Source organism: Oreochromis aureus, linkage group 14 (genome assembly GCF_013358895.1).
Source record: "Oreochromis aureus strain Israel breed Guangdong linkage group 14, ZZ_aureus, whole genome shotgun sequence".
Lineage (NCBI taxonomy): Eukaryota > Metazoa > Chordata > Actinopteri > Cichliformes > Cichlidae > Oreochromis > Oreochromis aureus.
This window is the reverse complement of record NC_052955.1, coordinates 22527486-22542033: the sequence shown is the minus strand read 5'-3', so window position 1 is coordinate 22542033 and position 14548 is coordinate 22527486. Positions and strand designations below refer to the sequence as shown.

Genomic DNA, 14548 nt, shown 5'->3' with positions numbered 1-14548 from the left:
TGTTTGAGAGGATAAAAATGGCGAGGCACAAGGAACACACAGGAAGAAATTGGTGTGAATGTTATTTTTAACAGCACTCGGGGTGTAAAGCAGGGCTTAAGTAGAAGCATTTTACAGGTACTCTCGCGCGCGGGGAACTGGCAGAGAAAATTACACACTGAAGCATTTGCATCGGCGAGTGTTAGATTTAATCGAAATAAACATGCTTTTTTTTAATGTTTTTGTGCTCATGCGCACGGATACACATGCCGGGAGGAGACAGGCTCTCTCTGTCATTGATATAAATGAGTGTCTGGATCAGGCTCACATTCATCACTGTCAAGTCTCGCTCTGCTCAGGCCAGGGTTCGTTTATGAAGGCTGGTCTGAATCAGAGGATGGAGATGCGGTAGAAATCCTTGGATCTTCCCTTCTGTCTTCTTTTACTTGACATGTTAAATTTAAAAATGTGAATCCAAAAAAATTTGCAAGTTTACATAACTGTTAAAAAAAATAAAATAAAATTAGATACTTATTATTGTTTTGTTTTTTGTCTTTTTCAGGTCTAAACTGGGTCTTTTTCAGTCAAGAATTAGTTTACAGAAAGCAAGTGTAAAGGTAAGAACCTGAAACATAACAGCAGCTTGTTTAGTCAGGCCTCTCAGACGTATTACTTTAAACAATTATTTAAAAACAAGTAGTAACACTATACACATTTTTTTCTGTCTGTTTTTTGAAGTTGAAAGCAAAAAGAAGTGACTGTAACTCAAAGGCAACACAGGCCAGGAATGACTACTTGCTAACGCTAGCTGCTGCCAATGCTCACCACGATCGCTACTACCATACAGATCTGCTGCACTGCATACAGGTAAATATAAAAAGATGAAAGAAAGGAAATGAATGAGGTAAGTGGTGAAAGTGAACACACAAAGCCAACATTAAATTTGTAAAAACATAAAAGCATAAGACTCGAGATTTTAATGCTGTTGCAATATTTTGCTTTACTAGATCAAGTACTGACTTAAGAGCCTCCCTTGGATAATATCCGGAGGGATTTTTTTTTTTTGTACGGGAATGAGGAAGCATTTTTCTGGTTTCAGAATTAAAATGGGGAGCTTTGAATTTAAGTTCCGTTTTGGGAAAATGTGTTCCTTTCATGAGTCCACAAAGTCAGACTCCCATTCACTGTCAGTGAAATAGCTGGTAGGGAAATATCACACACGAAAAAGTGTTGATTTCACAGTTTTGAGTCTTCAAAGAAAGTCGCAGCGTTGTGCGGATTTACGATTTGAAAGGGGCTTATGTGAAGAAAAGTGAGCCATGCTAATGTCAACTTTAACCAAATCATCGGTGGGCAGGAAATGATCATTTTCAGCGAGTGGAATATCAAAAACAGGCGTTCTTTTGTCTTTGGTCTTTTATTTTAAACTGCTCAGATGACTGAATACAAAAGGTGGTTAAGCCCAGTCTTAATTAGACACAATATTATCTTGCTGAGCTGTTTTAGTTATGATACTGCTTTAATTATGTTCTGTATGAAAATACACACAAAAAAATCCCAGTCTGTAATTCACATACAGCCTAGCTACTGTGTTGTATAAACATGGGCATACATGGTTACAGATACGACACATAAAGTAAAAGTATCGAAACATCCTATGTTTCCTTATATTTTGCTTCCGAAGAGCCAGAATTTCTTGGAATTTCTAAAGTGGTCTCGAGCAATAGTTCTCCAGGATGGCTGAAGGTCTTTTTCAAGTTTCTCTGGCTGCTTTTTCACTAATTTTCAGTCCATTACTTTTACTTGACCATTTTCATGAAACATTCAAGCATAAAACAGCACCTAACTCAAGGGATGAAAAGAAACCAATTTTTACATTTTTTAAGCAATTTGTTACTAGTAGTATGTCACAAAACATAATTTGTTCCAATTTCTTGTGTTGAATCTATTAAAAATGCCAAAGATAACAGAGACATGTTAGAGCATTTTTGCTCTAGCAAGTGATTTCCAGAGATCTATTAGATGAAAACTTGGCATATCTCAGCATGGTGTGCAGTGCACGTTGAAACAGTTTGAGGAAACTGGACAAGTGGAGGACAAAAGAAAAAGTGGCTGGCCTAAAAACTGCCTACAGTATCTGAAAGTTATGTCTTAAAGAAATGTGAAAAAATCCAAACACAGGACCTGAGAGTTGCATCTGACACTTCAATTGGTCTACTCTCTACTGTTCACTGAAGCCTCAAAAGAAGTGTGTCAGTAGAAAGGGTGGCTGTCAACAAACATTGTTAAGGAAGGGAGAAAAAGCTGAGATGTGCCAAATTTCACAACAACTGGACTGAGAATCAGTGGTCCAGAGTGGAAAATGCACGACAGTGAGTGTCTACAGCCATCGGTAAAACTGTCATGGTTTGAAGCTGCATTTCAGCCAGTGGTGTTGGGTGTCTTGTTAAAATTCGTGGAATTATGAACATAGAAAAGCATAATGAGATTTTGACCCACCGTACAGTACTATCTGGAAAACGGCTGATTGACAATTGCTTAATTCTTCAGCATGAAAAATCCTCAGGCGTGACTGATTGTGGTAGTTCTGTTATAGACACACATGTTGGTCTGTTTTACATCTGCAGCTTTATTGCTGTTGTTTTTCTCATTTGTCTGACCATCAGTTAAATGGTACGTACTCAGGATGTCAATAGTATTAAATAAAAATTAAGTTTATTTGTTTTTTTCTTCTGTTTCTTTGCTTTTGAATCCTTGTTTATTTCTTCTCCCATTTTCCTTCTTCTTTCTCCGTCTTCTGTTCTCACTCTCGCATGCTCTGCCTTAGGCATGCATGAGCATCTATACTACGAGGCCATTCTGAATAATAGATCCTTAGCTTCTTGTGACAGAAGGACAGGACTGCAGGGAAATATGCACATACACAAATATGCGCTTGAAAACACACAGAGAATGAGGGACATTGCTAGAAGGAAGCAAGCTGTCTGTCCTCTCTCTCCTTCCTGTGCTGATTCATTTGTGGCGTTTACCTGAAAATAACAGCACTCGTGAATGTATGACTTCTCTCTGCAGTTCAAGAAAGGCGTGAAATCTTTTCCATGAACGCTGTATGCTTTTGGGGCCTTTTCATCTCAATGTTCAACAGATATTGTAGCTATCCCATGAAATGTTTGAGTTTAAATGAGTTATAGTGGTAAGAATCCATTGGCTTTCTTCCTTCCTAGGCCATCTGAGAAAAGAAGATGATTAAGTGTGAAATAGATGACTGAAGGATAATAGAATGGTTTCTCTGGGGACGATAGGTGAGGAGACTTGTAATTGATAGCCTTGTTTAGATCAAATCTTCCCTTCATAAATACTGACTGTACTGAGAGTTGTAGTGAGGCTGCGGTAATAACTTAAATCTTATAGGTGAGCGCTGCCGTCCTTGTCAATGCGACAGCTGTAGTGAAAGGGCAGAGGAAGAACCGACTGCTCAACGTCTCCCTCTGCTGTCAGCAGTATATGCTGTTATTAATGTCCGTCTTTAAAGTTGCCGGCTAGACATTGACACACACAACCACACACCCTCACACTTGCACCTCTGCTGCCCCGTCTGCTCCCCTGTGCTGCCCTTATTGTTCCAACTGATGCAGTCATTCAACCCAAACACACACACACACACATAAACACACATCCACTGGCCATGGTATAGGGACGGACGGGGCTTTTTCTGGAAGCTGACTCACTTCATTTCAACACTACCGTAAATGGATGAAAAAAGGAGGGGAGGAAGAGAAGAAAGGGGGAGGAGGAAATGACCAGAATGATGAGGGAACATTTAGAGAGAAGTCAGCCAGCAACCCACCCTTAATGACATAATGTCCTTGTCAATATCCCATTGTTTTTGAGGCTGTGTTGTGTGTGAATGCTGTGGGTTGTGGGTTTTATGTTGGTTTTTTTTAATGTGTTTGTCTGTATAAGACGGAGACAGACGTAGGTGTTAGCTGGAGGCTGCAGACTTGGCCTAAATGATCCGCTGGTTAGAATAGTGTGTGCACGTTTCTGAGACTTTGGCACTTTGGCCAGAGGAGTGCGTGTATGTGTGTGTCTCTGAGCATTTGATCGCTGATGTCTGTGTGTGTGTGTCTGCCTTCTCTGTGTTTTGTTGAATTGGAATCTGAACCCCTTCACCTTCCTCTGCAGCTGTGCGAACACCATCCAAAGAACACACTCACATACTCACACACACACACACACACACACACACACACACACACACACACACACACACACACACACACACACACACACACACACACACACTTGTGTCCCATAAACACATTTTTTTCAGTTAGTCTCTCTTTTTTGCTCTCACCCACTAATACCTTTTATACCTTTTCAAAATGCTCTCCCTTCCCCTCTTCTTCCTCTCCTCCTCCCCTCCGTTAGCCCCGCTCTCTGTCTGTTTGGCAGTGTTGCCTACAGCTTGGCAGCAGTATCCCGGCTGCCCATAGAAAGGCTGTTCAGTTGGACTGCATACTTCATTAAAATGTCTTTATATCCGTGCATCAGAAACGCTAATGTTAACAGCTGTCAAATGAAAACATCTGCGTGGTTTTGGGCCTTCCTGTGACTTCGTTCCCTCCCTCTCACCACTTTATATTTTTCTCACCATCTTTCTCTTCACTTTTTCACCTCTTCCTTTTTTAGTTTAGTGTTATTCATAAAATCCTTTTTAATGGCCCATGGAAACATGCCATATACTGCATTTAAAGTTCTAATATACAGTACGCAATGGGAGGCGGGGATGTGAGTGAGGCGTGTTTGTTTGTAACAGAAGTTTGCTTTGCTATGCTGAACTCTATTTCTGTTCAATTTGACTGTATTTCCTGTATGTATTTTGCATGTTTTTGGGTGTGTTCTAGTGACATTTAACATAAAATAAAGCTTGAAATGACCTTCCACACAAGAAGTTTCAGTTGATTTAGTCCTGCTACAGCAGTAGTTTATGCAATAACAGAAAAAATCATTAACAGAGGAAATTGTCCCACCCAACAAATGCAACAAAAGTAACACAAAAACAAGGGAGCTATCAATCAGTTATAGTGTAATCAGTGGACTATGGACCTCAAATATGATTTTTTAAACATAGACGTGCATTAGGAGATTATGTAACAAAATCACAGTACATTTATGGCTATATCTAAACACAAGATTTAATTTGAGATTATAACAAACTAGCGACGCTTATTCACATTCTGTTCTTTTTGTCTATTTCTTGGTGTCTCCTCCTGATTCCCTTGTCCTCTCTGCTTTATTATTAATGAATTACATTGAATTCATCCATGCTTCAGTATAACCCCTGGTTCCTCTCTTTCTCTGTCTGTCTTCTAGGCCTTGGACGGCAGAATCTATGAGCACGTCAAAGACTACCTGGTGGCACTTTGTCGCACTGAGCTTGAGGCCTCCCAGGCTACACACAACACTTACCAGTTCCTTTTGGACAAATCCACCAGGGTGAGTCAGACAATACAAAAATATGCTGTGACCCTGAAACCAAGCTATCAGTTTTATTTGTGAAATGATCAGAGCAACTTTTTCATTTCATCTGTAATTATGAAGCTCTATTTTTTCTTTGAATCTGTGGTAGGAAATTTCTATGGAACCCACTGAAAGTGTTTTGACATTCAGCAGTTTTTCTTTCTGTGTGCATAATTTTTATTTTATTTATTTAATTTCTTTGTGTCTGTATAGTTTAGTGGTTTACACAGCCGCCTCACAAGCAGATCTTCAGTTCTGTTGCAGAAGTAGGCACGAATCCCTTTGGGGTTGTGTCAGGAAGGAAATCTGGTGTAAAAATCTGTCAAATTAAAGATAGAGCTACCTTCTGTTGTGACCCTGTGTGAATAAGGGAGCAGCTGTGTGTACCTTTTGTGTGGCTTGATGAGGTTTCTATTCTACTTTATCTATGCAAGAAAGACACAACACAGTGACTGTTTTTGATTAACACAGCATGTACTCACAGGCAAATTAAAGTGGCTTGTATATTGTCAATATACTGTCACTTACACCTGGTCACCTGTTTCAGCACGACTGTGATTATCTCACCTGTGGATGATAGCTTCTGGACCTCTCACTTGTTATTTCAGAGCCCACATGAACAGCTTAGAGCAGTAACTCATGCACTATTCATGCATGGCTTCAGTGGCACCAAATTTAGCCATTCGGCATGTTTTTAGTAAGCATAGCCAGCGAAGCTTCATGTTTTCTGCATTCTCGCAGCAGATACCTGGTTCAGTTCACAAAATGATAGACGAAAGGCAGCATCATTCTGTTTGTCTCACTACATGCGTGCTAGCTGTTCTCCGAGCTAGCCAACAAGCACAGATAAATGTTGTTGGTGAACCCCAGGCCTTAAGGGGGATCCACGCAGGAAGTATTTCGCTCATCCCACCTTCACTTTGTTGCTGACGGTTGGTTGCCAGCAGGTTGTGGTGTCCTTGGTAAGCTAGTCCTTGGTATTTACTATCCTATCTTGCGTCAGTCAACGGTATCCTGTGCTCTCACTTTTAGTCGGACCCGGCCACATTATTGGGGTTATTTTGCACTTTGGTTTTTGACAGAATGTCACTGTATTTCAGGATTCTTTGGTCACCACATCACTTCTAGCTGCTTCCTGTGTGGACAGTTTCCCACTGGCTTCGGGTCACACTAGCTTTGGTATGAATGTTATGTCTTCAGAAACTCGACTTAACTTCTGAACCATATTCCTCTTGGACTGAAAAATGAATCCCTCTAAAGTCAAAATATGAACCCACAAATGTATGCATGAATATGAAACACTCACCCACTGTGGGCTTGAGATGTGGCAGTGGAAAAAAAAAAATGTCGTTTGCATCCTTGAAGGGAGCAGAAGCCTCGTCACACATGAAGTTTGGCAGACTCCAGTATTGTCGGGTTTACACAGCACCAAACTTGCATGCAAAATGTACTGGATTAAAGATCTCCTTCTCTCTTTCTTTCAGATAATGCAGGAGTACAACCAGCAGTTGTTCATGCAAGAGAATCCGGTATTTCACAAAGCGCACGACTTCCAGTTCCAGCCCAGTGAATGTGACACGGTGAGACTCAAAAAGCTAGACACAGATCTCCTGGATTAATACTCATGTATCACTAGTACTTGGATTGTTTGTACATAAACCTGTTCACAGCAGGACTGTCACTCCACTTCACTTGCTGACTCACACACACACATACATACACACATACGCACAAACTCCCACACACAGACAGCAGCCCGCCATGTGGGCTTTTCTTTCATCCTGTGTTTTCTGTCCTCTCTAATATCTTATGTGTATAAAATGTTGCTTAAATCCTTAAGTTGAGTGATGAAACAGAATTCATTTACCGCAATTCTTATGATTTAGAGAGTCACATTAAAACATCTGGGGCTGAGAGACTTGCCAAGTTAAAAATCCGTGAGCCAAAGCTGTGCTCGCCCTTTTTTCTCTTGAGATATCTTTGGGCCTTTTGTTCCCAGACTATGGGGATTTCTTTATGTTAACAGTTTCAGATGGAGTTGCCCAGTTAACTAATGTCTGCTGACAACATGATAGAAGCATGAATCGGCTCTGTGTTCAGATGTTGCGTGTCCATTGGGAGCGTATCTTTCTAGCCAGGGAATTTTTTTTGTCATTTACACAAGCTAATTTAATCATTTAAATTCAATTGGTTACTGTATGCTACAAATATTTAAAATTGTTGTCAAATGATCAGGGTCTGTGTGATCGGAATGGAGCAGTGGGAATTATGCTGTCTCCTCTCCTCTCCGGGGACTTGTTAAGTCTTTCTGGCTAAAAAAAGAAATTGCTCTCACTGGACACTGTTTCTAATACCTTTTTAGAGTAGTATCCTTTTCTCCTGTGTCTGAGTCATATTGTGCTGTCTCCTTTTTCTACATTTCTCTTTCTCTCACTGGGTTCTGCCAGTTTCTCCTTGCCTCTGATCTTTTGACTTGCTTCAAGTATTCTAACAGTTTTCTCTGTAACAATGTTCTCTTCCTTCCTTGTGTCTTCCTGTTCCTGTTCTAGCTTTGCTAACAATTTTTCCCTAAACTTTTTTTCCACTAATCGCTCCTTGTGTTTGTCTGTCTGTGTGCTTGCACTGCTGCTCTTTGGGTGTGTGGGTCTGCGGATGCCCGGATGTCTATGTGTGTGTGTGTGTGTGCCAGACTCTGAGCTCGGTGCAGCAGTTGGTGGACATTGAGCCGTCGCCCGTCAGTGCCATGAGAATGACCCTGGCACAGGTAGTCTTAACTGTTGTCAGCATTCCTATCATACTTCTCAGACCATGGCTTATCTGCTTCATTCATACATTCTGTTTATACTGACTGCATCATTTACTGTAAGAAGCTTTTAGTCGGCCATGAGGAAACAAAGCGTATTAATGCAGTTTAACTCTTAACACCTCAGGCTGTGATTGACGTTTCAGCATGGCACTGGAAAAATCTGAAACCTCATACACTCACAGGCTACTTTATTAGTTATACCTTGCTAGTACTGGATAATGAATCTCCTGTTTCACCACATCAAGTGCTTAATTGGATTGGGATCTGGTGACTGTGAAGTCCATTTGAGTACAGAGAACTCACCAGTTCTGTTCAAGAAACAAGTTTGAGATTATTTGAGCTTTGTGACATGGTGCGTTATCCTGCTGGAAGCAACAATACACAGTTAGACTGAGGAATTCAAACAATGATCAGCTGGTACTGAGTGTGCCAAGAAAATATTGCCCACACTAACAGTTCATATAAGACAGAATGGATCCATGCTGTCATGTTGTTTACACCAAATTCTACAATCTGACTGTTGCAGCAGAAATCCATGCCAAGTTTGTCCAGACTTCTATTGTCCAATTTTGGTGAGTCTGAGCCTCAGTTTTCTGTTTATAACAAGCAGGAGTGGTACCTGTTATGGCCTTCTGCTGGTACAGCCCATCTGCTTTGAGGTTGGTTGTAAAAAGTGGTTATTTGAGTTACTGTTGCCTTCCTATCTGGTTAAAGCAGTCTAGTCATTCTCCCCTGACCTCTGGCATCAAAAAGGCATTTTCTCCCAGAGAACCGCAGCTCACTGGATATTTTCTCTTTTTTGGACAATTCTCTGTAAACCTTAGAGATGGTGGTGTGGGAAAATCCCAGCAGATCAGCAGTTTCTGAAACACTCAGATGAGCCAGTCAGGGACCAACAACCACGCTATGCTCAAATCAGCTTCAGCCGGTCATTTTGACTATGTCTTCATGGCTAAATGACTTAGATGTTGCCATGTGATTGGTTAATTAGATATTTATGTTAATAAACAGTTAAATAGGTGTACCTAATAAAGTGGCTGGTGAGTGTGTGTTCATAGGCACCCAACAGAGAAACCTTTTTAACCCACAAAAAAGACTTTGCCCTCACTGGTAGCAATCTTTCAATTTAAGTTTGCTATTTATTTGCTAGATTTCTAGCACATGCTCGGAAACAGAACAAATGAATGACCTGTGATAGTGAGGGGAAAAAAGACAGAAAAATACTTGATTTTTCATAGTTATGCACACTATTGACGAATGCTGTCACTATGGATCTCCTTGCCTGTGATTATGATGCTTTTGATGATACTTTACATTATAATTTTCTTTAAAAACAACTGTAGTGTCAGTGAGTTGACACTTTTTCGACTCAGTGACATGACAAATCAATGTTAACACACATTAAATTAAACTTTGCTGAACTAGACGCCAAAGTATGACATGCTCTGTTTGGCAGGGACTTCTTCTGTGATCTAACTCTGATTGACAGGCAGACAGTTAGTCAGCTAGAATAACCTTTATATTCCAAGTATCTTGGAGAGCAGTGTGGGCCTATCCCTCTTTTTAAACAGAAATTGTGCTCTAACCAGTTGGCGCGCCAAGACTTTTCATACAGCATGGCGGTGAGGGTGAGCAAAATATTATTGTGTGTTGGGAATAACTGAGAAAAGCAGCTGAGGATGGGCTCAAATCTGACAGCACACTATGTAGTGATAAAACCCAGAGCTCTTTTGTTATTACTGGAAAAGAATCATGTCTTGTTAATAGTCATTAACACATCATTGTGCTTCATAAATGATCTGTTTTTATATGGCTCTCAGCTTTGTGGCTTAGGGAGGAGGTTGTTGATCTTGGCCTACAGCAGTCAGCACTTTAACCACAGACAATAAAACAATAGTGTATGTGTTGTTTTCTTTTAGGTTAGATTTTCTCCTTTTACTGAAATATAGCGGAGGTTAAAGAACTTTCACTGCCAGATTTTTTATGTCCATCTGTCACCGTAACAAGACCGTGAGACACTCTGGGATAACCACACAAGTGGCTGCAGATTATGACATCATCCACATAGTTGGCGTGAGAACTAAAAATAAACATGACAAATATGTGGGAGTTTCTGAATTTCTTGTTAAGATTTTATCTGCTCAATGCAACTTTGCTTATGTGCACCAATAGAATAATCAAACCAGGGTATAGAGCAGCAGCTGATGAATTTTTCTTATTTAATATCTAAAAAGGCCACAATTCATCTGATTGTTACAACTATTCTACCTGACATAAACCTCGTAACGACAGCTGACTACACTGGGGCGGTTCAGCCATTACAGGTCTATTTAAGGAAGTTACTTATGTTTCCTGCATTTTCTAGTTGCTTCATCATAATCAAGCAATGAAGGCACACTTGCACGATAGCTGAATACCTTTCGTGGCTTAGGCTTCTCATGACCATTGTCATGACTCATCTGATGCTGTAACCTTATGTCATCTTTTAAAATATCACCACACTGTCATCAACATCCTGAAAGCTGATGTGTCATAGTTTAGTGTAATTTTCCTTTACAAATTTGTTATGGGTTCAAGATGTAATCACTGGAGACTGAATGAGCACCTCCGTAATTGCTTTGTTTTTCTTTTTGTTGTTTGTGTGTCCATATTTCTGCATGCGTCTGCATGTGTAAGATAAGCCCATAAAACATAAAATATGAAATAATGCTAAAGCTAACACTGCATTAAATTTACATGTTGAGAATGTAGACATCATATTGTGGTTTACAAGCAACTCTGTAGTTGTACACACACATTTTCTCTGTGCTATTTTAGGAGAACTCATTTTATTCTTTCACTTTTAACACGCATAAAAAAGCATAATCATAGGCAGGTATTTGCTGCAGTCTGAATGCACCGCTGCTGCTCTAATGCAAGTTGTGCAGACACACTGGAGGGTTAGGCACCCACTGCTTTAAAACTCCATTAAAACACTTCACATAGAAATACTGCTGCCTTGGCTAATTTGTGATACATGGGCTGTTCAGCATGATGAATTTTATTAGTTAAGACAGCGATATGTTTCTAAAAACTGTCGAACGAGAGCCTTATTCAGAGAATAACTTGTGCAAATGCATTAAATCATAACAAGTCCTAGACCTTTTCTGACATTTTTTTCTTATAATAATATGTGTCTATGACAAGAAATGTGTTCAGAATGAGTGAATGACCTGCAAGAAGACTGTATCTAAATGATTTGCCTACCTCTTTAAGTCTGAAAAAGGTTTAGATTTTGATGATGACACCTTTTTCTGTTATATATCAGGTCAGTTGTTTATAGTTTTGCCTATTATGACACCTCCAGTCGTTGCTAATGTTGTTCTTTTCCAATTTATGAAATGATTTAATAAAATAATATTTCACCTGTCCATAAAGACATTAAGAGTGCAGGTTGATTGATCTATTTGGGTGTAAGGAGATAATCAGTGTGCATCAGGAAGACACAAAACTGATGCAGAAAGTCACATGACTCACACAAGCACTAGAATTCACATTTTATGTGCAGTATGAACAGTCATGTGAAAAGGAGTGGATCTTTTTTTATTTCAAAGATTTTATGTATTATGACATCATAATAAATAATCTGATCCTTACCGGGTTCTAAAATTATTTAAATACAATACCTCAGATGAGTACTCCCCCTGATTCAGCAGCTTGTAGATCCACCTTTTTCAGCAATAACTTGAAGTAGTCATTTTCTGTATGACATTTATCAGTCTCTCCTGTCACTGTGGAGGAACTTTGAGGTTTGCAGGTATTTGCTTATGCACATATCTCTTTCATCATTGTCCTGTTTCATGGCCCTATTTCAGCCAAATGTAGTAAGCTACTAGATGGGCTCAGATTTGACTCTAGAGCACTTTGGTATACAGAGGAATTCATTATCGACTAAGTGCCTGCAAGGTGCCCAGGTCCTGTGGCTACAACACAAGCCCAAATCTTCACTCCTTCACCACCGTGGTGGACAGTGGGTGTGAGGTTTGTGCTGTTATGCTGTGTTTGGTTTCATGCTTGGTGTGCATTATGGCCAAACATCACCACTTTGGTCTTTGTCCCAGAAGTCTTGTGGGTTGTTCAGATGCAGCTTTGCAAACCCAAGCTGTGCTAACATGTTGTTTTTAGAGAGAAGAGACTTTTTCCTGGCAACCCTTCCAGAGTTATATTTGTTCAGTTTTATTATTGTACTGTCATGAACTTTAACATTTAACATGCTAACTGAGGCCTGTAGTATCTGAGATGTAGCTCTTATTATTAATTTTTTGCAGTTACTTTGAGCATTGCACGGCCCGACCTCAGTGTAAATTTGCTACGACATTCTAGCTGATTGAAATATCTTGAATCTTTCCAATTGTGAATAATCATTTTCTCTGTAGAATAATGGAATTGAAATTGTTAAAAAGTGACCATATACACGTTCTCAGAGAGATGGGGAGCAAAAATTGCTTCTTGAGGATCATTGCTGATGTTTTCCTCCTTGGCATCGTGTTACACACACCAGCAGAGTGACAAAACTTCTGCTCTTATAGATGTGCTCACATTTGCTGATGATCGGATAATAATTTGCATTTAATTAGGAGCTCCTGGCTGTTAGTTACCCTCGTTACTCCTGTGGAAGCAGCAGGGGTGTACTTAGGTTTTCCACACTGTTTCTGCATTTTCGGTTTAGTTTTTGTTAAATAAATAATGTTTCGTCTTTCGAGATGTTTTGTATTTCATCTGAGGTTGTATTTAAGACCTGATAAGGATCAGATGATTTTTTTTTTACTATGTCCTGATACATAAAACCTTAAAGGGTGTCCTTTCTACTTCACATAACTGTAGATGCTGGCAGACTACCTGAAATTCTAATTTAAGGAAAGTATCGAGATGCAGGTTCATGACATGTCATATTAGAGCCACTGTTCTAATCGAGTTTCCTGTCCTCTCCCTTAACTTGCTGCAATTCTCCTGTGCCTGAATGTAATTAAGCTGTAAATCTCCCATGTAATACACTTGGTTTCACACCTATGCTTAGCCAGATTTATGCCCTGTTGTTACAGAATCAGCACATAATTAATAGAGATGATGTGCATGAAAAGGTGTAATTAGAATATTGTGTACTTTAGCTGAGGCTAACAGACTTTTATTATCAGATTATGGGAACTCAAGCCTCTCAGGTCTGTGGGAACACAGCACTGACGACGAATGTCTGTACATGGAAGTCTTTGCAAGATATTTTGCATTGATTTCGATCCGAGTTATCACGAGGGAAGCTGGAGTGGGTCATTGTTAAATTACTAGAAAGTATCCTTTTTGTTTTTCAGCCCCCTCTATGACGCATTTTTATAATAGATAGAAATGAAAAGATCAAATCTGAGTCATATTTGTAAACAAGTAAGCAAAAACAGTTCATCTTTTTTTCAGGGTTTCTTTGGACCATGAGAGACAGCTGTATAATGTGATTACTGAGTCATGTTTTTTGGACAGCAATAGCAAATAATTATGATTCCACTGAAAAATTTGGCTTTAAAAATGCAAATATTTTTCTATGAAATCAGCATAATTGTTTAGAGAAGATTGAATCAAATTTAATGATGTTTTTTATATCATCCAACATAGTTAATTTGGATATTGTGGGTGTGTTATTATCAGAATTTGATAGAGAGTGGCCAAAGAACCTCCCAGCTGTCACCAGATTTTCATTCACATACTGCTAAATGATGCATGATGGGCAGAAGTATGCAACATGACCTTTTCCCAGCGAATCCCCGCCCACTTCAAAGCAGTGACAAAGAACAGAAAGAGAGAAAAAAATAGAAATCTTTCATGTGAAATAAGAAAAGCTCTTTGTTAAGTGCGTGAGCTCAGGATTCACTTTGGCTGCGTGGTTATAATTGATGTCATGTGTTTAATTGGAAGGCCATGCAGATTCCTTGGCTGACCCCGCATGTTTTCTATAGTATATTAAAAAAAAAACAACAAAATAAAGTCACATGCAAAAAGTGCTGTTGCTACGCACCTCCTCTTCTCTCACTCTGTAGTACACAGAAAACACACACATGGTGTTTCACATGTGGTTTTAATAGAGGCTTTTTGTTTCATAAGGGTAACAATAGAGCAGCAACACACACTGTATTAATTACTTGCTATGGAAACAGTGTTGCTTTCTTTAGCTTAATTAACAGCCTCTGCGTATTGCACACCTTGAGCTGTTGTTTT

At 39.5% G+C, this 14548-nt stretch overlaps 1 protein-coding gene across 2 annotated transcripts in view; it reads left to right on the top strand.

The window, feature by feature from the left end:
• The window catches only part of LOC116322979 (F-BAR and double SH3 domains protein 2), a 71305-nt gene that overhangs the window by 35031 nt on the left and 21726 nt on the right, over positions 1–14548 (top strand). Inside the window, exons 7-11 of one of the 2 annotated variants that reach the window (XM_039598088.1) lie at positions 542–596; positions 718–846; positions 5356–5478; positions 6987–7082; positions 8192–8266. In XM_039598088.1, coding sequence (XP_039454022.1) covers positions 542–596; positions 718–846; positions 5356–5478; positions 6987–7082; positions 8192–8266 — 478 coding nt within the window. The remainder of the gene's footprint in view (positions 1–541; positions 597–717; positions 847–5355; positions 5479–6986; positions 7083–8191; positions 8267–14548) is intronic. The other variant, XM_031743230.2, reaches the window with a different exon arrangement.